At 35.6% G+C, this 27,916-nt stretch overlaps 1 protein-coding gene across 1 annotated transcript; it reads left to right on the top strand.

Moving 5' to 3' along the window:
• The first annotated feature begins 39 nt into the window (after window positions 1–39).
• Window positions 40–27,690, top strand: LOC126378169 (uncharacterized). Its single transcript, XM_050026367.1, has 7 exons — window positions 40–253; window positions 17,408–17,517; window positions 18,915–19,043; window positions 20,188–20,304; window positions 21,446–21,533; window positions 21,785–21,899; window positions 22,473–27,690. Exons 1-7 carry the CDS (start codon window positions 169–171, stop codon window positions 22,714–22,716), a joined length of 888 nt encoding a protein of 295 aa, XP_049882324.1. The 5' UTR covers window positions 40–168; the 3' UTR covers window positions 22,717–27,690.
• Window positions 27,691–27,916: the final 226 nt, after the last annotated feature.

Below are 27,916 nucleotides of genomic sequence, written 5' to 3'. Positions count from 1 at the left end.
ACTCTCCGAGTTGCACCCCAAAAGACTAGCAGATGTTAGAAAGTTCATGCCAAATTACGTGGTGACTGATTTCGGAAAGTAACTTTGGTTTAAAAACGCCTCAATGGTGTAAAATAATAAATAACGCGTGTTTTTTTCGAGTGTCACGGTATCTAAGGAGATTACAAAATGGTTTACCGTTTCTTAGTACAAAAGAATTTTTTGATAATGCTCGACGCGTCGACGATGCTGATGGCCAAATTGTTGTGTTTACGTGAGTGAAAAAATTCCGTTTTCACTGTTAGAGTTTTTATTTGGCATTAATGTATTTCTTTTTCATTATTTTCAGTAACCAAACGTTTTGCTCTTTCTCTTATGGCTGCTGAAACAACGAATCCAATTTAATGTAACATGCTTTTTATTTTTCCATTGTTATCTCATTAGACTCATTACTCAGTACTCACTTTACTTTAAAATTTTAAAAAGAAAAATCTCTGTGAACTACATATTTCGGGGTCTTAATCATATATATGCACACAATGGCCATTATTTTTTGAGGGATCTTTGAAAGCATTCTCATGTTAGAATTAATGGGCAAATGTAGCCATGATATTACTTTGTTTTTCCAATGTAAAAACTTTGAACACGAAAGTCATTGTGTTCGAGTAAATTAAAATAACATTACGGTACGGTTTTAATAAGATATGAGGCTTGGTGGGCTGTTGTGGGCTGGTGTCGACTAATTTTGGGTTTTGGGTCTGTTGCAATTAGTGGTTAATTTAAGTTTTTCATTCTGAATGTTCCCTGATTAATGATCATTTTATTTCGTTTGGGAAAACCTGTACAAACTGACTAATGAATTGCATGTGGATATGATATTGCTTTTGTCTATTGTTCGAGCTGACGTGATTTCTATTTTCTTTCTTATTTTAGAATGTTTATCTGGATTTCTTGCATTTCTTTGTTCTGTGTGTAAAACACATCATACAGGCACAATGTTGCAGAGTGTTTTTGAAGTCCTTTGTAGCTATTTAGGAATATTGACACTTGATTTTATTATGGTTACTTATATCGTTACAATATATTCAAATAGACGTTTGAGATTGTTTTATAAATTATGTGCATTCTTCGAATTTCGAATTTTTTTTAGCAACAATTGTCTTTTTTCCTTGAGTCTTACTTATTAAAATAAGAATACTGTAGTTATCCCATAGGTATATCGTCTATGCTTTATCCGCGTCTGTTGACTTATAAATGGTTTCATAATTTCCGCATGTACACGTATAGCATAATGATAACCACTAAGCGGCACACGGCGCACTACCATTAATTTAATTTTCAGTAATTGACTGGAAGTCATTACGGTATAATTTCGTGTGTGTTATATTGGGGTTCACATATGTCTATATAATAAGTACGTATGCTTGTGGAGTAAGCAGAATCATAAAATATAAGCTAGATCATACAGATCGCTACAAAATTACAAAAACACTTTATTGCACCAAAATAAAAAGAAATAATTACAAAAAAACTCTTAACTAAGTACATGTCAAATGGCGGCCTTAACGCTTAAAGAGTTTTCTTCCAGACAACCATAAGGTGAGGAAAAATGTAAAAAAAAACTCTTTATATTTTTGTGTAATAAACAAGATATCGTCTTTATGGCAATATCGCCTGTAATGCGACCGTTCAATTATTAGACAATACAATATATAAAACACATTATTGCACAAAAAGAAATGTTAAAATTAATGGGAAAAAAGACAGCCTAGACATTTTATTTTGTGCGCTATAATCGTAAATTAGCTATTATATAAAATCTGTTTCCAAGAGTTCACGTTAACGTTACGTTATAGATAGATCTGGCACTGGCAGAATAGATGATGTCGGAAATATACTATCTCCTATTATAGATTTAGAACGTCGACAGAAGTATTTCCGATTCGATTCCTATTGTTTAGACGATATTTACATCTCAGTGGCTATTTAAACCTTCATTCTCAACAGTTCCACTCCAAAACTTTCGTACAATGGAATTATATAACACAGCAACATTTGTTTCTCCTTAAACTACGAATTCCGCCTTGGAACCTTATAATCTACGTACATTTCCTGTAACGACGGTGAAAAAATGCCACATCGAAGCAATTCAACTAAAACAGCAATATTGCAATTTGACATTTCGGCAAATGTCAAATAGCAATATTACTTTTTTAGGTGAATTGCTTCAATGTGGCCCTTTTAAATCCCCCAGTTCCTGCCTCTACCAACATTATTTTCTATCTCTAAGTCACAAACGGAATTATACAAGCTATCAGTACAAGAATTACCCACGTATTTTTTATAGGACGTCTCGAAAGCAATATCGCTGATTGTTTCAGAAGAACTTTCTCAGTTTATTGTATGATGGCAGCGTGCCAAACAACTTTGTGTATCTAGTTCGGAACAAAGTCGTGTTCCGAATGTAACAATCTGAATGCCGGCAAACTTTTTTCGCTTGGAAAAACTAGTTTGTTCAATTTTTATTATGAAATGAGATTCACGTACATAAATGTCTGGAACACAGGGTTGTACAGGATCGGATAAAAAAATCTTTATAGCACATGTACAGTTTACATATACAAAACTAAAACAACATTACAATTTGTCGGCAATTGCAAAAAAAAAAATACAAAAATCGTGTCAATCATTGAAATCGTGCAAAAACAACTTGTAGCCACTTTTAATGCCAAATGTTGTAGTACTTTAGTCGATACAAAAAAAAGTACATTATTAAGTAAGTAACCAAGAACGAATAATGATAGTTTTTCAATATACATAAAGACATAATCATTTAATTGTAAAATAATAACAACGATGCTATATGATAAGCATATTATGAAAGTAAACTAACAGCCAGCAGAAAAACTCTTCCCTACGTTTATATTCCAATTCCAACACACCGTCAGGCCGTTTTCCAATCATTCTAGAGAAAATAGCTTGCAAAAACATAAAAAAGACCTTTGTAATCAAACGATGCCCCAGATGGGGAGCAATCAATAAAATTCAGCGAACCATCCATATTGTGCTTCCCGATGATTCAGCGCCCCAAAGGTTAAGGGTAAACGCTGAAACTTTTAGGATTTATGTCTGACGTAAATTAATATTGCAAAATGGTTTACGGGCTCTTACGTAGAGCTGTGAAATACGAATGTGTTGGAAGTTTTAGCCCTTTGTTTTAGCAGAATGATCAGTGTTAGGAATAAAACTTTAATATTTGAAGTAATTGCTGAGTATTTTTATTGTACACAAGACAATAATATGCCACACTATGACAACGACAACAAGAGAGACAAAAGACATAACTAGATGATTTTGGTACCTAGGTGATTTACTCAGTATTATAAGATCGAGCTTAAGTTTGAGTGTAGAGGTTACGTTTAAAATAATATAGGGAATTGAACAAATAATTTAAACAAAAAGAATAATAACAATACAGAGCTAGAACAAATAAAAGAGAGTAAGCATTACTTGGAATGTTCCCTCACAGACATAAGAATTTATCTAATCGGTCGTTAGCTTACCAAAACAGCGCAAAACTTTTTATATCTGAAGACATTCCCACACGAAACTTGTAATACGTGCACATACTTAAATCCGACACGTACTTTTCCTTTTTGTAGGTACCTTTATATTCGGACTTTTTCTACTTAAACCCTAATCGTAGTTTCTTGGAAATCCAGTAGAATCCACTTTTGGACGCGAGAAGGATAAAACGAAAAGTTTATGTGCTTACTCGTAAAGTTTTTCGTTTAGTGTTTGAAACGTGATAGCGGAGCAAACAAAGAAAAATCAACGAAAGCGGACCCTTGTTGGCCAACTTTATTTGGAGGTGAAGGAGGTAGAAATTATAAAGACGTTATTACGTTCAAGATACGATAAGGTATTCGAAACAGCCATTCTAAGTTAATGATTATAATCAAGCGACATTTATTTAAGCCATTCTGTCTCACTGGCTACTCTTGATGTATAAAACGCGCTAAATTATCTCGTGTTTATGCAGTACTCTACATACCTGCAGTGCAGTAGATTAGGGAAAAACACATTACAATCCTTTCGGTAGGTGAGGTCAGAGAGTCTGACCGTCAGACATGAAGCACATGTACGTATACAGTTATGTTGGTTTATATACTTATAGGTGTCACGGTTGACAAATGTGTTTCATATTTGAATCCGAAAAGCTTCCCTTCCGTAGCATTTGCGATACTAAACAGAACTTCCGTTTGGCACACTATCTTTACGCGAGTATACAAAGATGGTTGACCTCAGAATTTTATGAATGAATTATCGATTGGAGGATTAATAACGCGAAGCCTTTGCGTGTGGGATTGTTTGCATGTTCTTCTGACGTCATGGCATCAGGTGATAGGTCTCTTGGAACTGACTGAAATAGAATAATGGGTGGTATGGAGGCGGGCAATTTGAGGCCAGACAACGGCCGTTTAGGTTAAGACTGTAGTTTAAATTAAAGTCTACTTAAAGTGAAGTAAGTAGATGTACTTACGTGTAAACTTAAATTATAATGTTGTTAAAAGTATACTTGAATACCTAGTATTAAAGGAGTCTCTAGAGGTGTTTACAAAAGTTTCCATGCACACACATACATAAGATGACGTGTATTTCCCGTTCGGGTAAATATAGACCACGGAATTCCAATTACTACGAAAACAAAAAATGATTGAAAATGATAATGAATATCGGGATCCGGCCCAGGCCCACATGTACCCCCACTGAGTCTTCACAGCGAGCATTCAAATACTTAAGCAGCATGCTTCTGCTGGAGTACGCGTCGTCTTCATGCATTGCATTTTATTCTGACTACCCCAATTAGGAATATAGTCGTGGGTTTATGTTATGTCGCCATCAGTTAGAGAGTAGTATATTTCTTACCGCGCGTCCTCTTGATTTCCTTGTTCTTCTGGTCTGACGACTCGTGTCAACCACGATATCTGTCCGTCGGATTCCTGATTTCAATTTGAAACCGAGATGTTAGGAATATTGTGTTGCCACTGACATACTTATATGTTTAAATTTTTACATATAAAAAATGAAATAATGTTTCGGAAATAAAGTCCAAAAAAATCAAACTGACGATCACCCTGATTTCAGGGTATTTTTTTAAGTATGGCAACTGGAATATATTTATTATTTTCGAAATTGATTCCGCGCGCTTTGTAAGTGTTTTTCTTCATGGCTTAGCCCTTGCCGAGTAAGAAGAAGCTATTAACTGCTTTTTAAATGCTTGAGGTAAATAAGCGTCGGCAGGCATTTAATTCGTCTGTTGTGGGTATACTACCAATTCGCACTAAACGTTTTGTCTCTTCCTTTTTGGTGAAGGACTGGAACTGTCTGCCGTTGTCTGTTTTTCCAACTCGTTACAATCTGATAGGCATTTGCTAGGTAAGCGTGATTCACCTTAGCCCACAACGTCACTTATCATGTAAAAACTCGATTCTAATTATTAAAAAAAAAGCTTCTACTTCTGCTCGTATGGTGCTCATTAGAGAGAGTCCTTCCTTTGTATAAGTAGTAGTATAGAGAAAAATAATATAATAATATGGATGCAGTATATTATTATGGTATATTAAGATGTCGGAGTAGGTGGCAACTTAACAATCCAAGGATTTTTTTTACTCAATAACATGCAGTAGTAAAAATACCCATCCACTATTCTTTTCTTGATGATAATATAGGGTGTTAGTGACATCGTAACGAATACTGAGGGGGATGATTCAGCCCATAATTCTGAGTTAATATCAAGTGGAATTTTCCGTAAGATGTCATGTCACTAACCTTTATACACTTCTCATCAAAAAAATCGAAACACCTTGCAAGTTTACGTTTTGTCAGGATTATCAGAAAAATGTGTACATTTAGGAATAAATGTTAAATGTCGTTTAATAGTGAGTAATATGAGCTTATCAAATCTTAATGTTAATGTTCTAAATTTAAATGAATTTTTCATAGGTTTCGTATTTTGTTAAATGAGTCATTTTTATTCCGTATGGAGTATAAAGGAAATGGATAAAACAACACACGTAAATGAAAAAAAAGCTAAAAAACGTTTATTTAATAACTTGTATTCCCTCCCCGAGCTCTAATTACTGCTTCCATACGGTTCTTCATCGATCGGATGAGAGTCACGATCACATGCTGTGGTATATTGTCCCATTCCTCTTGGATTGCATCTTGCAGCTGGCTAAGTGTTTCTGGGGCAGGATCTCTTGCTCGAATTCGTCTCTTTAATTCATCCCACAGATGTTCAATGGGATTCATGTCCGGGCTTCTTGCTGGCCATTCCATAATAGAGATATCGACTTCGTTAAGATAATCTCGTACGACGCCCGCGGTGTGAGCCCTAGCATTGTCGTGCATGAATATGAAGCCGTTGCCAATAAAATGTGCATATGGCATCACATGAGGCTCGAGACACTCTTCGACGTACCGATGACAGTTTAGTGCAGGCAGACGTGGCCCAGACACGAAAGCAAGCTCTGTCTTACCGTCGGCGCTGATTCCTCCCCAAACCGTCCGCGAACCGCCACCATAGCTGACCTTTTCTTCAATGCAGCATTGTGCATAGCGTTCTCCGTCTCTTCTGTAGACCTTGTTCCTTCCGTCGTTACCATACAGCATAATTTTACACTCATCAGAAAAGAGAACTTTGCTCCACTGTAGGTATGACCAATTTAGGTGCTCACGTGCAAAGTTAAGGCGCGCTCTTCGATGGTCTGCAGTTAATTTCGGCCCATTTGCTGGCTTATGCGGTACCAGTCCACGATCCTTCAACCTTCTTCTAATTGTAGAGTCACTTACAGCCACCCTTCGTACAACACGAAGCCGCTGCTGCAGTTGAAAAGCGTTAAGGCGTCGATTTCTTAAAGAAGTTGTTACAATAAATCGATCATCTCGCTCAGAAGTGACCCGATTCCTGCCAGATCCTGAACGGCGCGTGAACAAACCAGTCTCCCGATAACGTTTATAGACTCTATGAACAGATGACAGGCTTAGATGCAGTCTTGCAGCCACAACACGCTGACTAAGGCCAGAATCCAGCAATGCCACAACTTGGGCGGCTTCTGTGGGCGAAGTATCCATACGTTTTAGAAAAAAAACCTTTTTTCAGACGTCCCAAAGTCACAGTATTGAAATAAAAAACAAAAAGTTTAAGGATAGGCGCCAATTTTAAGTTTTTAAACGCTAAATGTACTCCAACCCTAAACACACATTTGTCTCAAAACAGTGATTCATTTCGTTTATAAGATAAACAAATGAAATTCTAATTTTGAATTTAGAATTTTCGCTTATTACTGTAATGGCCAAACTGCCAGCTATACATTTATGTATTTTTTTTCATCGTATGAATTCTTTTTTGTGTTAAATTCGGACAGAAACAATGAAAACGGAAGTGTTTCGATTTTTTTGATGAGAAGTGTATATTTTTTATCACGTTTATCCCCTTGAAAGGCAAAGGCAAAGCCGTGCAGCCATCTGATAATACTTAATAATCTTCTAATAGGTCATGTTAATTTTTTTAACGTGTTCGAATTGTACGGACATAAGCATATAATTTACCTCATACATGCTTGTAATTTGTTCATGAAAAACTTTTCCTCGAAAAAAAAAAGAAACGAATACTTGAATACTAGAATAGGTACTTCGTAAAATACCTAATCTACCAACTATTATTATCGTACCTAAATAAATATAGCATAACATAGTAGCGCGAAAGAGACATGTTAGGAAAATATACCTAATATTTTGACAGCTGTCAAATTAATCTAGCAATATTTAACGATGTATAATTATTTTGTGCGGTCTGTGCTCTGCCCTATGTAATTACGAACTTACATTTTCCTTTTTTTAGTCCAAGTGACGTAAAATTACAATTTTCGAAGAATTTTCGTCTGTAACAGGTACCTAGCTGATTTAGTTAGATGTTGTTTCGAAGTAAATAGCTGTTATTAATAAAATTCAAGGTATTTTTAGAGTAGACGTAAAACGCAGGCGAATACTAAGTAAGTACTGTATAATTCATATTCAGCTTGCTTACTTTTGCCTGGTATTTTAAAATGGCGTGGGCTTTTCACTTGTATGTCGGTCTAATTTGACATAATAGCATAATATGACTCGAGTAATAACTTTAGACAATAGTATGAGTGAATCGGCCAATTAAAGAGCGTTTAGGCATTTTAGTACATACCGCCTACTTCTAAAACATTTTTGTTTTTATAGCACGCTCCTGTGTTTAGGGAAAAACTCGCAGAGAAAAGTAAATCGTAAAAGTCTGACTCAGTGTGGACCCGAACCCGCTGCTCTTGTCAAGGGACAAACGTGTTGATCAGTACGCTATTGGGTCTTCAGATGCTGGATTGGGAACTCCCGACGACCTGATTACTCTAGCCGCAGAGGCGGCCAATCAGCTCGCGACAACAAACGCTTCAGGACCTCGATACTGACCCTGCCGGTGTGGTCGGCGATTTCACTCATTCAGCGTTTATCGCTATCTACCCACTAGGGTCGATGAATTCTTTCAAATATATTTCTCAGAAGACGCTCTGAGTCGAGTTTCGTGCTCAACTATGCCTTTTAAATATCTTACTTTTTTACTAGATGAGAGCAAGAAAATCCTCGGCTTACTTCTTAAACTGCGGCCTAGGCGACCCAGAGTTTTCAAGTTTTCATTGGAAATCAGCATAATCAAAACAAAAAATATAAGTAACTCAAGGAGACTCGCCTAATTCCGTCAATAATGGAATGGGATCTCGTCACATTATGCTTCGGGATTGATCCCGAAAAATTAAACAAGATCTCCCGAGATTGGGATTGCACAGCCAGATATAAAATGGGAACCATTTTCAATGCGCATTTTTCATAAAATCCAAACATTATTTATTCAAATTGTCGCATCTAAAAGCTTTAATAACACAAGCAATTACTAAAGAATAACCTCTAGTTACGATGTGCTTCGGAAAAACTCGAGACATTTTCATATTTCTTGTAAAGTTAATTTGGCGGAGTAACGTAGATAGGGCTGTCACATTTTTTAACGGGTATAGCATAAGTTCCGACTATATCCCCTAATTGAAGTAATCAGAGTTACATCCATCGGAAGATGAGCTAAGGACTCAAGCCTCACCGAGCTTTCTGTTAAACCAATATGTATTTTTTATTTATGTCCTCCATCACAATTTTATTTTTTTAAATGATCTGTAAGTATAATTGTATTTGTATAATTTAGTTATCTACCTAAACGATTACGTTGTCTTACACTGCAAATGTTGTGTTGTTGTGTGCACTTATAAATGGTTTTTATGTAACAGTAATCAGAAATTAGAAATCAGAATCATTTATTCAACGTAATTATCATGGATAAACTTGTTGAAGGTCAATGTAACATTTTTGAATTTAGTCTAATTCCTGATGAAACTTTTTCATTTAATATTTTATTATATAAGCTGTTGGTGTGCCTTTTATTAATAAATATATAAATATGATATGTGGTGAGCCGTGACTCGCCGTCTATAAAAGTCGAGCCAACTGTATTAGTGAAAACTCATTGGTAAAAGTCCGGTACGGTTCGACCGGGGCGCTCCCCGATTAAGAATCAAGATAGTGTACTTACCACAGGACTACAGTGACATTTATTGTAGATTTGCCGCAAATGTCTAATAATGTACACATACATACATACATAAACTCACGCCCGTAATCCCTAATGGGGTGGGCAGAGCCACAAGTAATCAAAGACAACTTGCAGCCACTGTTGATACGATGTCGTAAGCTGGATATGATGAACCTTATGGTGATAAGGGATCAGCCTATCGCCCATAACATTAGTCCATCATGTTAGAGGACACAATCCCTCTGTCGGTTTTTACGACATCTAATAATGTATGTAAGTGTATCTAATAATGTCTGCTAAAAATTTTAGAAAATGTATATGGTCGTAATAAATTCGTGGCGTCTTATTAGGTATCATCTTGCCTCTTCTGTCCTCAATAATTCTCAGTATTTGTCTCTTTTCCCTTACTCAAAAATATCATAGAAGGAAAGCTAGAAGGAAAGAGAGGAAGGGGAAGACCAAGAAGAACTTACATGGAACAGATTAAAGAAAAGGTTAACGTCGTGTCTTATTAGGGAATTCAAGGAATTGGCCTTTGATAGACTGGAATGGAAAATGCTACACCGTCAAGAGCGTAACTCTTAAATTGATGATGATGATATGGTCGTAAGTCTTCCTCAAAACAAATTGTGCAAGATAGCACATCTTTTTCAATCAATCAACCAATAATACTTTATTACACAACGAGGTCGAGGTTGTATACCTATACAAAGGACCATAAACATGCGAATAAAAACATAAACACAATACAATACGATAATACTTTTTATAGAATTTTAACTCTTTTATAGTTTTTATTTTCTTTGTATTTTTGATAATGACCTTTGCTTTTCGTCTTTTTGTAAAAATATATTGCACGAGAAAAAGAAACGAGAACCGTTTTTATTATTGGTAGATCGCCAATACAAATCAATAAATAAATGTCATTAACTACTTGGCCTGACAAATGGGGAGCGTTGAGGGCTCTCACGCGGTAGAAGTGACAACCCTAAGTGTAGTAAAACCGCAGACACATTCTGCAAGTTGCCGTGGTATTCCCGGGGGTGAAGTTCCATGTTTTTACTGTATTACCTTCAAGAAACGCTACACAGTTTGGATACAAGCGGTTTTCTTGAGACAGAAGGGCGGTTTTGCTTATATTACTTACTAGCGACCCGCCACGGCTTCGCTCGGGGGCAATGCTGAGGAAAAAATGAAATTATTTACGACATCACATTAAAAACCTTAAAAATATTAGTATTTCTCCGCTATTTAATGGATGTTATTATACATATAAACCTTCCTCTTGAATTCGATGTCCTGGAGAGGGTGGATACTGGATATACTACACACCTCTGCCTAGCCTTTTGGGTAGAGGCGTGATGTTATGTCGTAAATAACCTACTCGCCGATTCAATTTAGGTACCTTCAGTTTTAGACCTCCCCCAAATGTCATCAGTTTCCAATGGAAGTACCTACATATATTAAGTCTGATGTAAAGCTATCTTTATTTACGAATGGATTCAATTTGGATTCATTGGAGCGGGGCGAATGAATATCTCTATCGCCCACTACCGGATACTAGAGTGGGCTGGGAATTGATTTTGACCTTCAGAATGCAATATTACCTAGCTACTAACATACTGCATACATAACACATATACATCCATGTGGGATAAAACAATTTTATATTCTTCTAAGTTTTCTTATTTTAAATCACCGTCCGCCATTTCCCTGTCCTTCTGTCATTCCTCTTCTCTCTCGCTCACTCGGCGCTCTCTCTTTCACACACTTTGCGCGATGGTTTAAGGGCCGATCTCCCTATCCATCCATAGGGAAGGCCCGTGCCCCAGCAGTGGGGACGTTAATGGGCTGATGATGATGATATTTTATTCTATTTTATTGTCGTAGGGAAACTTACAGCATTATTTACAATGTATGTGACTTAATAATAACCGTATGCCAATTACAAGCTACCACTTATGATTGAAAATAAATTTAAACTAAGTAATATGAGAAAAAAATAATAAAAATGAAACCAATTAGAAGAAAATACAATTGTCAGACATGTGTAAAGCCATAAAAGTAGAAACATTAAACAAAATAAAATACTACTACTACAACTAATAATAATATTCTATTATTTAATATAGTTATTTACAAGCAAGGTCCTTAGAAAACCAACGCTGCTGCAAAGCAAATCGCACAATATAAGCAACATAATTCTATACATCTCTCTCTCTCTCTATTTAAGAGCTGAGCTCTTGTCGGTGGAGTAATCGCCATTCCTCTCTTCTTCCCGCCAAAACCTTCACCTCCCGATACGACACGACCTGCACCTTGTCTTTTATTTGTTTCATAAATGTTATCCTAGGTCTACCCCTTCCTCTCTTCCCTTCAATTTTTCCTTCTATAATGTTTGTTATAAATGAATCGTGTCGTATCAGGTGGCCAATCATATTTCCTGTCCGGTTCTCTATAGTCTTCAATATGGTTCTCTTTTCTCCAACTCTTTCCAGCACAATTCTATACATATATATCATCCAAATATCAAGCAACAATTAATTTTATATATGCTTCAGCCATTAGATTACATTTTTTTAAATAAGTAATTATGTAAGTATCCGAGTAATGAGTAGGTAATTGGTGCTAATTCCTGTAAATACCATCTCATTTTATTTTAAGTTATATCTGTCATTTTCTTGTCTGCCGAAAAGGAAAGGGACGGGTAATCGACAAGCATAAAATTTATGGAACACACGTCAATTTTAAGCACAAACGTAAACCAACCGTCTAAAAATTTTACATCCGTCAATAACCCGACACAGTTAAGTAGACAGCACGTCAAACGGATTGCATACCAGGGACGTACCTTTTTGATTCGCCCGGGTTATTCATTCATTTACTCATTCTTCCTAAAATTAAGAGCTGTGAATCATCCGTCCCTTTCCTTTTCGACGGATATGAAAATGACGGATATAACTTAAAATAAAATTAGGCGGTGTTTGCAGGAATCGGGGCCATTATCACGTTAAAGCTACAGCGCTTTATGCGCTGTACACAGCGCCATCTATATTGTTTTTGGTGAACGTAGCATGGAAAGTCCCACATTCTAACATAAAAAAAAAATCTCCCATTGTCTCCAGTATTTAGTGGGTACAAGGTGCTAATGTAATGAGAAGAAAACAAAATATATCGCCATTTCCCAAAATTACATCTGGCTCGTATCAACCGCTGAAGACGCGTGTTGCTCTGCGTATCATTGTAGACTGGAAAAACTCTCCAGGAAAAACTGACATAATATCTTAAGAGGAAACTACACAGACACGTCCATTTGAACGTAAACGTACGCCCAAAACTCCTAATGGGGTGGGCAAAGCCACAAGTGATCAGAAGATAAGCACCAGCTTTGATCCGAAGTCATAGAATAAAGAATAATACTACGAATAGAACGGCAACTCTCCGCTCCCCTCCAGCGTCCGAGCTAGATTTAACCACCCCCCCCGAACATACAGGTGTTGGTGACATCGTAACGAAAACTTTGATGGGTGATTCAGACCATGATTCTGAGTTAATATCAAGTGGAATATTTCGTCGTAACAGTATGGACCTGAAAATAATTTTAAAAATAAAAAAAAATCTTGAATTTTAAGAGAGAACTTGTTATCAACTAAGAATCATGGTCTCCTCCTCAGTATTCCCATCCCCCTCAGTGTCATTAACACCCATACCTACTTGTAAGGCTACCAGTAACACCGTAACGAATAGTGAGAGGGATGATTCAGCTAATTATTCTGAGTTAATATCAAGTGGCATTTTTCATGACAATTATATAAAAAAATACATAATAAATTAATATAAAAACACGAAATTACTATGGGATTTGTATGAAAAAGCAACATGTGACGTCGTAGAAAACATGCCGAAATATCGCGCTTATTAATTATATTGTTCTTTATTAAAATTCATTTAAATTTGATTTTAATTACCTTAATGATTAATATTTGAAATTTTTAACATTAAACGAAATGCCCTCAATTTGCAGTGCCCTTACCAGGGCGTCATATGTGACACTTTACTATAATTAGACCTTAAGACACCATGTGACGGCAAATAAATAAATAAACATAAATTAGTTCAATAGAAAAAAGAAAAAGTTTTTTGTCTCCTTTAGTTTTTTGTCTTTATTTAGTAATCTCATAATTTATCTTTGACCTAAATACAGCGCCATCTATATGTATATTTTTTGGTGAACGTGGCCTGAAAAGTCCTTCATTTATTTATTGACTTAAAATACTGCCACATGGTCACAGGCGCATTGGCGCCTCTGCACTGTAAAGTCGTGAAATGTAATAATTAAATGGTTTACATTACATTTGCTTAACTTTAATCTTCAAATTCTTCTTAAAATCTTAATTATATAAAGGTCTTATCTAGACCACAGTAACGGTGGAAGAGTTTTAACTTAAGTGAAGTTGAGTGATAGAGTGAGAAACAGTGTGATAAGACAGAGATGTGGTGTAAAAGACGATATAGTGACTAAGATTCAGAAGGGAATGTTAAGTTGGTTTGGACACGTAAAGCGGATGAAGGAAATAGAATTGCAAAAGCGGTATATAAAGCGAAAGTTGATAGTAGGGCTGGCAGAGGAAGACCGAGAAGGACTTACGATGACCAAATTGGAGATGTCCTTGGAAAAGGTTTAATACGATCTACTCTGATGATGATGAAACGATTGATGAATGTGGAGGAAGCAAGAGAAGTGTGTCAGGATCGAAGCAAATGGAATTCTATAGTCTCTGCTTGACCCGGTGGGAAATAGGCGTGAGTTTATGTATGTATGTAACTTAAGCTCTGAACCGGCGTGCGTGTATGAAACGTTTGATGAATGTAGGGAAGCAAGAGAAGTGTGTCAGGATCGAAGCCAATGGAATTCCATAGTCTCTCTGCTTACCCCGATGGCAAATAGGCGTGTTTATGAATGTATGTATGTATAACTTTAAGTGGTAAACAATGTTTTAAAAGCTTTAGGAGTGCAGAAAGATTGTACCGAATTTATTACCGTTATGCATGAACTTTCTATTAGATATCTTCTTATAAAACTTCTAATTAGCTCATATATAGTAGTTTCGAAACAAGAAAACTTGGAAAATAGAATATACGAGCACATAATATCAACTAAAAACAAGATAGAAAACAAAATAAGTTTTTAATTAACCTCATAATGTAAAAGTTAGGTAATAAAGAGTAAGTGTGTGTACTTGAATTAAGCAAAAATTAGTGCTTGATTTATAAGTCTAGTTACTTCTTTTTTGCACAGGTAAGTAAGTACCTAACGAATATAAAAAAACAACATAACGTCACGACTACTAATTGGGGTAGTCAGAGGTAGGTGGCAAGTAGGTAGGCCTATATCCATGGCAAGAAACTCTTTGGTGCAGTCTGGTACCGGAGTTCGAAACGACATTTTTTATTTGATTTTATTTTATTTTTCGTTGCACCATCCCACAACCAAGTCTTGCTAAAGGCAGCGGTTGCCCGGAAGAAATTGCTTTGGAGTATAAAGGCCGCCCAATTGCACTACATGTGTTGTTGGCGTGTATGATGCGATTGATGAATATGGAGGAAGCAAGAGAAGTGTGTCAGGATCTTTTTTTTTGACTTACTTTCTTTTGACGTATTAACTACTTGGCCGGACAAATGGGGAGCGCTGAAGGCTCTCACCCGGTCGGTACAACGTTTAAGACAACAGGCCTGAGGGTGCCCAGTTGGGCGCGAACCTCGGCTCAGGGCGTCGTCTGAGAGGAAAAATATTTGAAAGTATTAATCGACCCTAGTGGGTCGATAGCGATAAGCGCTGAATGAGGGAAATCGTCGACCACGCCGGCGGGGTCGTTATCGGGGCCCTGAAGTGTTTGGTGTCGCGAGCTGATTGGCTGCCTCTATGGGTAGAGTAATCAGGTCGACGGGATCGTATATTACGTCCTTCGGACGCCGATACTTTTCAGTACCGTCCCTAAGCGGAATGTACTCGGAAGCCGCAACTACCAGGGGATTTGGGTGGTGCGGAGCAGAATCGAAAAAACGTTTGGAAGCTAATTTGAGCCATTGGGCAATGGTTGGCAGACCTAGGTCAATGTGCAGATTTTCATTGCGAAGGAACCACGGAGCTCCCGTGGCTTTCCGCATGAAACGATTTTGTATTACCTGTAGACGGTGAATTTGAATGGGACTCGCGTGAGTGAGAGGGACTCGCGTGAGTATGTCAGAATCGAAGCAAATGGAATTCTATAGTCTCTGCTTACCCCGGTGGGAAATAGGCGTGAGTTTATGTATATATGTATGTAGATTGGCATTAACTCGAGTCATCTTCTGGCTATTTGTAGCTCTGCCTACCTCGCTATGGATCACGGGCGTTAGTTTATATATGTAAAGAAACTCAAAGGTGTGTTTGTGCAAGATAGCACATTTTTTATAGAATTTTACCTCTTCTATGTAGTTTTTTATTCTTTTATTGTCTTTGTTTTTGATAATGATTTTCGGTCTTAATGTTCTTCTTAAAAATATATTATACCTACTAGCTTTTGCCCGCGACTTCGTCCGCGTGGCGTGTTATAAAAGAGAGATCTTTGTGTGTGGGGGAATGCATGTCAAATTTCAAGCATCTAAATTATGCAGTTTAGATTTTTTCATACAACATTTTCTTCCCGCTTACTCCCATTTTTCAAAATACTTACAGCCATAACTAAACTCTATAATTATATATTCTATATTTATAGAGTTTAGTTATGGCTGTAAGGTATACATGCATGCTAGATTGAAAACTCGTATCTTACGCGGTTTAGATTACTGTTTTTATTATTGGTTGATCATTAATACTGTTTGTTTATCATCTAAATTATAAGTTCTAGGACAACATGTGACCGCCATGTTAAATTTTTCCGTCGTAAGAATCAGCCATGAATCATTCGTCACTAGTGTTGGGCAAGAGTAGAAATGCATTATTTTTTATCGATAATTTACTTTTGTAAAATTAAATTAGATAAATTATGTTTATTTTACGAAAAAAAATTTAAAGTTAAAATAAAATTGAAAAGTCATGGCAAGTGAATAAGTAGTATTTTATTAATATTTACTTATAATAACATTGAATAAAGTTCGTGAAAATGGGGCATGAACATTTAATTAGAATTTTAAAATGAGATTATCACACCTTTTATTAAATGTTAACTTATTATATTTTTAAATACCCGTTTAAAGAAAATATTGAAAGAAAATAAATATTTTTACTGAATTTCGTTACGTTAAAGGCATTTCCTTGTTATGTTTGAGGATCAAAAAGCAAATTTGCTCCATTTACCTCTTCCGCGAGGTTACAAAAATGTTTTCTTTCGATTCCATCCAACTTGCTTGTTCGATAATTTAATGGAACATCACTTCACGAATCAGCGACGTTATTGTATGAAAACAGGTCGACCTTTTGTTAGGTTTAAGAGCTCTAGTATCAAATGGACATTCATACAGATGCATTCTGAACTATTTTCTTAGTCCTACTTTTAATATTAAACAATAATCATAATATTAGGAGTGTAAATATTCTTTTATACACGTCGAAAATTTAATTTTTAAGAGTGATTACATTATAAACAAACAGTTCGATATTTGAACTGCAGAATTTTATTTTTAACTTACAATGCAGTTTTTTTTAAAGTCATTTTAAAGTTCGACAAGTGATTGGTAGTGTTGTGCCAATTAATATATATTTATCGATGTTTTGTCTGGCAGTATTGGTGGTATGTTCGGTGCACAGTCTTCAGTTGGATAGTCAAGCGTCGACAAGGAAACCTAGGGTGACGAAATATAGCAAAACTACAGCCGCGCCTGGTGGGCCTACGGTAAGCATTTTTTTTTATTATGAATTAGTTTAAAAAGGTAATGAAATCGGCCCATTAATAAATAAATATTTATTTCCTTCACAACATGACACAAAGTGTACATTAGACAATAGGATTAAACACAACAGGTGATCATGTGTAAAGGCTGGAACCTAAACTAGGATACCCTGTATTATAGGATTCCAGGCCTCCACCTCCAGATCAGCAGTCATAATGGGTGGCCATACTTACAACCTTGAAAGATTATTTATCATGTTCTAATTATTATAGTCATAATAAATTGTAGACTTAGAATATATAAATAATTGTAACATGTTTAGTGTGGTTTACAATAAACATGATACACTTATATAGAGTGGGAGACAGGAGCCCAAACTAGGTAGACCCTGTGTCATGGGACTCCTGGTCTCTACCTCTCAGATCATGGTGTAAATGTGATTTAATGTTATGTATAAATCAATAATAAAGTTGGTAAGAAGTTTGTAGATAAAATTGTAGATAAAACAAAAAAAACAAAATGTATGCCGTGTGTGTATGAGTGTGTGTGCGTGTGTGTGTGTGTGTGTGTGTATGTGTGAGTGTGTGTCTGTGAGTGAGATTGAGATTCTATATTTAATGCCAATATGGTCCACAATTCTCCTTTATTTATCGTTTAACTAACACTATCGACTCACATCTGGCTTTTCTCAGAACTCTTTATCAATCTGATAAAGGCAGTCTATAAAAGGTCATACTGAAACACTTTATGTTAACATTAAATATGCAATTTGTCATTGTGCGCAATATCAACAAAGGCCAGACAGCAATATTGTTTTGTAGACATATTGCTTCAATTTTGCCGTTTTGCACTTAGAATTTTGTACATCAGACACTTTATCTTAATTGTTTTGTCGAATTTCAACGCCCGAAATTTGTCCGGATAATTATAAGCGAATATTAATGGAGACAGTTCTACGATAGGTCACTTAATTCAAAACGTTTTTTTTATTTTTCTTGATGATTGCTGACTGTTCTATTTTTTGAGAATTGTCAAAAAAAAATATTAGTTCAAGACAGCATAAGAGTGACTTTTAGTAAAAGGCATAACAAGCAACATAACATAAGTACGGGGGGGTTAAAATGGCCACATCGAAGCAATTCATCTAAGAAAGCAATATTGCAATTTGACATTTGCGCATATAAAAGTAAGTGCGCAATGCAAACAAATGTCAAGTAGCAATATTGCTTTCTCAGATGAATTGCTTCGATGTGGCAATTTTAACCCCCCAGGACTAAATCCCTATAGGTTGTCAGAAGTACATCCATCGTAAGATGATCCAAGTATAACCCACACCTCACCGAGCTTTCTGTTAGATCAAAAGCGATAGTGAAAAAGGCTTTTACTATTTGTCTTCCAGGAGCCGACGTCAGAGCGGAGTCTCGACACGGCTACATACAGACTGCAGGTCAACAGCGAGACATGCATCCTGCTGACAGTGGACGCTCTGCTCGACATTTCTTACGTCACCAAGCTCAATGAGCGCGCTGTAAGTTATCACTGCTGGACTTTTGTTATCGTGTAGGTCTTCTTCTATCGTGTGGGTTGTGAGGTGGATTACCAACCTCATCAACCCTGGTGTGAGGGTTACTATTGCAACGACTACCCACTTATATCAATAAGTAGTAACCGGGACCAACCGCTTAATGTGCCTTCCGAAACACGGATCATCTTACTTTCGGACAATCAGGTGATCAGCCTGTAATGTCCTAACCTTTTTTTTTTTTTTTTTTTGACGTGACTTATTGTAGATTTGCCGCAGATGGCATTAACTACTTGGCCGGATAAAGTGTCCTAACCAAACTAGGGACCACAAAGTAATTTTCGCGATATGTCCCCATCGGGACTCGAACCCAGGCCCTCCGGATCGTGAGCCCAACGGCTCAACCACTCGACCACGGAGATCGTCTATATCGTGTAGGTTATAAGGTAGATTACCAACCCCGTCAACCTTGGTGTCAGGGTTATTATTGAGCCGCCAAAGACCACTGACATGAGTCATGTAACGACTACGTACTTACACCAGTAGTAACTACTGGACTGTACGGAAAAATAGCCACAGTGTGATGCAGAAATACTGATTCGATGGTCTAGTTGTTAGAGTGTGTAGCTCTCGGTTCTGAACCTCTTTAAGGACAATAGAAAATATAATTAACAGCTCAGCTATTACCGTTGATTGATTGATTTTCTCCAATTTCTCCAAATCTCATTAACCAGGGTGATTAAAAAGGCTACTTACATTGAATTCACCTAAAAAAGCAATATTTCTATTTGAAATTTGTTGTTTTTTTTACGTGACTTATTTGCCGCAATGGCATTAACTACTTGGTCGGAACCCTTGTATTGTTATACATACATTTATAAATATACGATTGATTTTCAATCTAGGATAATTAGAGAATATTTTATTTCTGTCATACAATGTCACTTTGTCTCCACTTCAGAACTTGTTATGACTTAGGAGAAGAAGCGGAATCCCTGCTCTAATGTTTAATTAACTATTTTTGTTTTATTTTTATTATAATTTTTGATATATTGTATAATATTATAGTGTGGCATGTCACCCTTATGTCAAAATAACATACTTTTTTAAGGGAAAAAAAAAGACATTTTATTTCTGTTTAATATTACAGGACGCGAACACATTTGTCCCGAACAGTGCCAGCGTGGGTGGCGTGTGTAAGGAGAGTGACGCTGAGACTCTCACTCTCACCTTCAAGGAGTTCGTTTTAGAGTTCTCATTTGATAAAGTAAGTGTTTTTTTCTTCTTCTTTCACGATCTTCTTCTATCGTGTGGGTTGTGAGGTGGAGTACCAACCTCATCACCCCTGGTGTCAACTATTGAGCCGCCAAAGGCCCCTGACATGGCACATGGTAACGAATACTTATTTACTTACATCAGTAAGTAGTAACCGGGACCAACGGCTTAACGTGCCTTCCGAAGCACGGATCATCTTACTTTCGGAGAATCTGTTGATCAGCCAGTAATGTCCTAACCAAACTAGGGATTTTTTTTACGATAAGTTGGCTTTTTACCGTAATTTCACCTGAGGGCCTAATTAACTAGCAAATGTTTATATTTATCTCGCTGAATCGAGACGCCTCTCATGAGGTACGCATCAACCTTGTTGCAAGCGTCTATTTAATTTGCGCAATTTATGTGTTAGCGAGTGTCGGTATAGAAACATTTGTCATTTGGCTAAATCCTCAGATAGTAAAAGATTCGTCATGTAGAACATATTAAGTTGGATTTGGCGCTCTCTCTTTATTTAAGAGCTTTATCTTGTCGGTGGAGTAATCGCCATTCCTCTCTTCTTCCCGCCAAAACCACCTCCCGATACGACACGACCTGCACCTTCTCTTTTATTTGTTTCATAAATGTTCTCCTAGGTCTACCCCTTCCTCTCTTCCCTTCAATTTTTCCTTCTAAGTATGTTGTTTGTTATAAATGAATCGTGTCTCAGGTCAGGCCAATCATATTTCCTCTCCGGTTCTCTATAGTCGTCATTATGGTTCTTTTTTCTTCATTTTTTTTTTGATTTGGCGCACATTCGGATATTTGTTGTGAGCTGAAATAATTTCAGAGGAAATGTATTTAGCCATTTGTGTTTATGCGACATTCTATATTGATATTTGAGCTTTGTCCTCTTAATATAACATAATTATAAAATAACATGAGCTCACTACTATATCCCAATCGGGGTGGTCAGAGGTACATACATCGCAAGATTAACTAAGTTCCCACACGTCACCGAGCTTTCGAGATTAAACCAACGTGACATAGGTGATGAGCCGTATCGCCGTCTATATTGGTGGAGCTAATATTTAAAGTAAATAAATATGTCCAGATATGAATTCTTCAGAAACTACAAAAGACATCTCCAATTTCAGACGCCCGGCGGTGAACGCTGGTACGTCGACAGCATTAGACTATCATACAACTCCAGTGCCAGGATCCTCGAGCACGCAGCCAAGCAAGGTATCTTAATAATAGCGATAAGGCTCCAGCCGCCTGCGTTTGTTTGTTTGTATACTCTTTATTGCTTTAAAATACAAAGGAAATTTACATAAAATTTATCGTTAGATAAAGCATAGGCGAGCTTATCCTAATTGGGATTTCTTCCAGCTAACCTTGGACAGCGTCCTTACCCCACGTTGCGTCTTAATCCACTTAAGTGTATTTCATTATTATTTAGGGTCCCTAGCTATATATAATATAATTCCTTCAAGGTCGCCGGGTCACACTCAGTACTGGCTCCAGAGCATTGCTGTTCCCAACTCCAGTGGGGAAGTCCTTCTATTGTCCTGAAGAGACGATCGTCGAACTAGCTGAGGATGAGACGAAGTGAGTTTTTTGTAAATATATGTATATAAATAAGTATATGGATTGTTTAAAAATGTCGAATCGGAGATCGAATTCCATTTGATTCTCATTCTAACTGTCTATAGACTTCCAAAAACAGAAAGAGTTTCTTGAAATTGAGGCATTTTTTATCAATGAATGATTTTTATATAGTCATTTTAACTTGTTTAATCAATTTTATGTACTACCGTTAGTGTCTAGCGTTTTCGGAATCATACTTGTATGCAAAAAATATAATTATGTCATATCGTCGATATTTTAACGTCTTTTTAACCGGCTTCATCATTATATCTTGTCAATTTCGAAGAACGCCTTGCTTACAAAATCTGGCGGGTTAAAAAGGCCGCATAAAATCAGTTTATTTAAAAATCAATAAGTATCTTAGCAATTTGATATTTGCGCATAGAAAAGTAAGTGCACAAATGACAAATAATAATATTACTGAATGATGATGTTATGTTATGTGTGTTATGGACTTTTTAATCCCCCTGAAGAAAACAAACGCTATTTTACGGGAGCTTCTTCAAAATCTAACCTGTTCCATAAACATTCCAGCTCCAATGCCGGCCACCGGGCAAAACTATATCTTCGCCAGATGCGACTCCAAGCGTTCATGTACAAGAAAGATGGAGAGTTCGGTCCACCCTGGCATTGTTCGGACTCTTCCCGTGGCAGATCAGAGGCTGCCCCCGTGGCCGTCGGCGCAGCCCTAGCGATAGCCACTGCAGGTACTTTAGTCGGATACGCCATCTGGCGTTACCTTAAAGTGAAGAAGGTACAATATGACACTATGGAGTGAGGGGGTTAAGTGCGTTCTGGACATTTTGGATTTTGTTTTTTTTGGATATCGAAGCGAAGGCAATCGGTGCAAAGGTCAAATTTTGTTTATCATTTCTTATTAAATAAACCGATAAAAAAAAGTTTATTCAACCACAGATATCTATGTGAAAAGTCGGCGTGAAGACTAAAGATTCAAAATATACAATAGTTCTCAGTCTGTCATTGGCTGAATGAGGTTTTGTCCTTTGCTTCAATTGACGGGCAACGATATAAATTACGAAAATATATTTTTTATTTCATATGACCAGTTTTTATCGAGATTTGATGTTTTTATTACACCTATATTCCTCCTGCTACCTGCTGGACATCTCAACAACTGGAAGTGATATTGGAGCATACTCTTTCTTAACCTCGTAAGACCCGGTTTTCCAGACATAATAGAGATTGGATTATAGAAGTACATTGGACCTTTTGGAGGTTGCAAGATTTTTTTTTATTATAAATTAGTGTATTTCTTTTTCTGTAATATTTTTGAACTGGTCATTATTTGAAATATATATTTGTTAGTTCAGAACGCATTTAGGTAAGCTAGTGAGTTCATAATGAAAAATACAATGCCAATGTCGATAAAGTTTCTTAGGATGGTAGACCAAACTGTTATCAATGTGAGAAGTGCAGTTATATCAAGTGAGACGCACTGAACGTGTGGTAGATTAAGAGCATTAAAGTTTTAAGCTTGGTATAGACAGAGCCGGAGGGGCGAGACAAGCCCGCCGTGGTACGGGATTTGCAATGAAGCCGTAAAAAGCATTATTGAATCATTTGATTTTTGAAGTCCCGCGCCCCGGCCCGCTTGTCCCATTTTCCCGGGTCTATACAGCAAGTTTTAGGTAGAATAATAGAATATTAAAATGTTCAAATATTACTCCTTAAACAAGTCCTAAATTAAAATGTTCTTATGTCTATTACACATTGTATTATGCATTCTATTTATTTGGACGCATAAGTATAATGTTGGTATAATTTACAAACGCGTATTTATTTACATATAGTGATGTGCGGATATCGATGTTAATATAATGTTGTTTAATATAATATGATTATTTTTAAAGACGTATTGTGAATAGAAAATACTTGGTGATCATGAGAATGAAGGTATTTTCTAGTTACTCTAGATAGTTGGCACATGATCAGGTAAGGTAATTGTTTAAAATGTTGTTGACGGTTGAAAATGATGTAAAAATGTATGTAATCCTCAATATAACCCCAGTACTCCATAGGCTAGTGTTTTTTATATTTTCCCCCCTCACTTATAGTTAAGAAAATTGGCTTACTTATTCAGAAAATCTTGAATATTATATTAAAATATGATTGACATGTAACTATTGTTTTATCATTAGTGTTTCTAGGAGACAAAACGTTGACGAAGATTCGAATCCATATTCAAATATCTTTATTGTACATGTTGACTAGGCTACTTCTCAAAAAATGTGGCGCGTATTCTACGCAGCTGTTCAGTATTTATAATCATCAGTCATAATTTACAATATTGAAGTAATATTTTAGATGTCTACACTGATTTGAATCGTGTCATAATGTCAACATTTATCACCAACACAACACCATGTATTTATCAACCATTGGCCATTTAAGTTTGTTTCTAACAACTTATGCGTCATTCTATAACATAATAATGAATACGCAGTCTATTAAAAATGCTGTCCATATTTTGTCTTCTAGATGAAATATAATATTTTGATTATTAGACTAGTATAATTCACTATATTAATATACTCGTTAATTATTACATATCAGATGATAATATAAAATAAATATAATTTTATCGAGAATCATTATTGTAATTATATTGAAGAAGAATTTTATTTGAGATTGTTTGCAATGTAGCGGACATTTTTATATATTGGAATATGACGTGTACAAGCAATAAGTACTTTTTTATTGAACGCCGTCGATATGACACATAATGGCTGAATTTGATGTTGTATTTGTGCGCAAAACTTGGTTAAAACTAGTATTTAATTTTTACACGGCACATCGTGTTAGATGACTTTAAAATAATGTATATTTACTTAAGTTTAGCGTTATTAAAGCCAGTATGTTTTGGCTATAGTCAGGTTGTTCATAAGATTATAGGCAACATTTTGTAACTGAGAATTATTATTTTCTCTCTATAACTTCACTGAACCTACCTCAGTTTATCTTCCAAAGCACAAGCGTACTGATATATAATATTAGTCTTATTTTACACTTGTATTTTCACGAGATGTTTTTTATATTTACCTTATAATATACCTACTGATTTTAACAAAATATAATATTATTCATTTTCGAATATTAAATATCTAGTAGCCAAGTTTTGCTAGTTAAGATGCGATGTGTGTTAATGCTTTCAATTAAAAGCCTCGAGGCTGTATATTTGTTTATTGTACCTATATTTAGTCATAAACTCACCGAGATATGAATAGCTATAAACAAAAGAAGTATTCATATATATACTTTTGCTTAAAATAAATGTGTCATTTAACCTTTATTTTTAAATTATCGATAAGTAAGTAATTAAGTGTAATGTGTCCCATCACTCATTATTTTTTCCTTTTTAATAAAAGGCCTACGGTGTTGCTAGTGTGAAAAAATGAATAAATATAATTTATTCAGCCAGTTATCTCGGTGGGGTTAGTATTAATACTCATCAATTATTGGACATATCGATCTTATACTCTGTTTTGTATGGGCTGATGTTGTGATTTGTGTGTTTGTATGAGGTTAGAGTTTTAGCTTTAAGTTAGTAGATATAGTCCCTCGTCCTCTCTGTTTTTGCTGGCCGCTGTATATACGATTTGCTTTCGTTGCAGATACAGTACGATTTATCCTTTTCATATTAGCGTCAAATTAATAATTGTAAAGGAAAATTGTATAAACTGCAACAAATAATCGGTACAGAGGGTCTAAAAATGCCCATCGGAGCAATTCATTTAAAAGAAAGTGCGCAATGCCTACAAATTACAAATAGCAATATTGATTTTTAGGTGAATTGCTTTAATGTGTGTTTTAACCCTTCAGGAAAGGCTAAAAGGATTCATTACAAAAAAAAAATACTTATACAAATGCTTTGAAAACTAACTTAATAACTTCGATTGTGAAAGAGAGGGAAAACCCGATACATAATATCTAATAGATAGACAATGCCGATAATAATGTCTTTCGCTCAAAAAACACATAACCATTCTTTTTGCTTTGTCGAAGTCGGGTAGCTGTGGTATTTTATATACAATGTTTATAAGAAATACGCTAATGTGAATCGGATGGAAGCTAAATCAGCTTGTTTTTTATAATATGTACCTACTTTTTCGAGTATATATATATATGTACACAAAGACATAACGCTTTTTTCGTCTACTGTAAATATTTCTTGACTATATGTAAGCCACTTTTCGAATTTTTCGATATATAAAATCGCACTATAGTTTCAAATTCAAGTTTCTCTCTAAAAAAAATTAAACGCTAAAATCATTTTTGTGAAACTCTGAATATTTCTGAAAAACTTTTTCTATTAGATGATATAAGATTCTATTTTCCTAATATTTTGTATTGTATTGAATCCAGGGGGTCTAATTAGGCTACATTGGAGCTATTCATCTACAAAAATAATATTGCAATTTGACATTTGCGCATGGAAATGTAAGTGCGCAATGTCGACAAATGTCAAATAGCAATATAGCTTCAATATGGCCTGTTTAGGCCTCGGTAGTTATTTTCCTCAATAGTTTTGGTAGCATTACGTACGTATCGGTGCATTTATATTAAATATTAATATTATACTAAAATTATTAATACGCCATACGATTTGTCTTCCAGTAAAATTGATCTTAAACAATAGATTAAAGTATTGTAGCTTATTATATTATATACATAAATTATGAACAAAGGTGGTGATGTTATGGTCCTTAGTAATGTTATTGGTAAGTTAATGTTACTGGCTAGTAATCTGGCGGTTGGTTGGAGAATATTGTCTTTTTGACATTTGTTTTTTTTTACCGAAATATTTACATCATCACATCAACAACATCAATTTAAGAGCCACGCTCTTGTCGGTGCAGCATTTTCCATGCTACTTGTTTAGGGAAAAATAGAGCAGGGGTTTCCCTCTTGCCTTCCGCCCCGCAGTACTCTGTCAAATATTTACATAAAAAAAGTAAAAACATGAAACCCAGGTACAACACATCTTCCATCCACCATTATTATTGATCAAAATATAGAGAAGCACTATGAGTAGGCAGCAACATAATTATATACTTACCATATTTGATCCAAATATCAAGCAACTTTTATTTTATATACATGCATCTGCCATTACATTATATTTTTGAATAATTATGTATCCGAGCAATGAGAAAATAGGTGATTATTGCGTTAAATCTGTACAACGCCATCTATCATTATAATTATTTATAAGTATCATTTGTTTACGGAGAACGTATTGTGAAAAGTCCCGCGTTTAATCTAAGCAAGCAGTCATCATTTTTTTCTCTGCGTTGGTAATGGCAACACTCAATAGACGAGTAGAACACCCTGCATAACCCTTATAAAAAAAAAATAGAACACCCTGTCATGTCGCAAACATTATTTAGATTATTCTTAATCCGTAGAGACAAATGTTCAATTTTTTTATGGCTACAGTCAAGTTCATTTACAAAAACACACGTTCTATGCATTTGTATATACCTATTTTAAATAATAAGAAAAATTCCGAGTAGTTATTTTTAATCCTTTTTATTCTCAGACTGAATATTCTGCAACAAATTGCGTCGTAATACCTAAATAAAATGTTAGGAGATATTGTGAAACACCAATAAATATTATACTCATAACATTAACCACCGAATATTTTAAGGGACATATCTCAAATTATAATAACTTAGTGCGTTCATTTATTGAAATTGTCTTTATGAATAAATGACGTTAAAATGGGAAACCCGTGTTTTCTTTTTCAGGATCCTATTGATCATACATACAAGCATTAAAAAATATCTTGTACTCGTAATCAGAAGACAAATTGCGGCCTTTCTTCGTGCATTCTTTGCAGTATAATATTATAAGAAAGTCGGTAAAATAGGATATACACTTAAAAATTATATCGTTAGATGGCGCTAGTAGTTTTATTGCTTTTAGCGCCACTCATTTCTGACATAAAAAAGTCA

This window comes from Pectinophora gossypiella, chromosome 25 (genome assembly GCF_024362695.1).
Source record: "Pectinophora gossypiella chromosome 25, ilPecGoss1.1, whole genome shotgun sequence".
Classification (NCBI taxonomy): Eukaryota; Metazoa; Arthropoda; class Insecta; order Lepidoptera; family Gelechiidae; genus Pectinophora; species Pectinophora gossypiella.
Note: the sequence above shows the minus strand (reverse complement) of the source record. Positions and strands in the feature narration are given on the sequence as shown.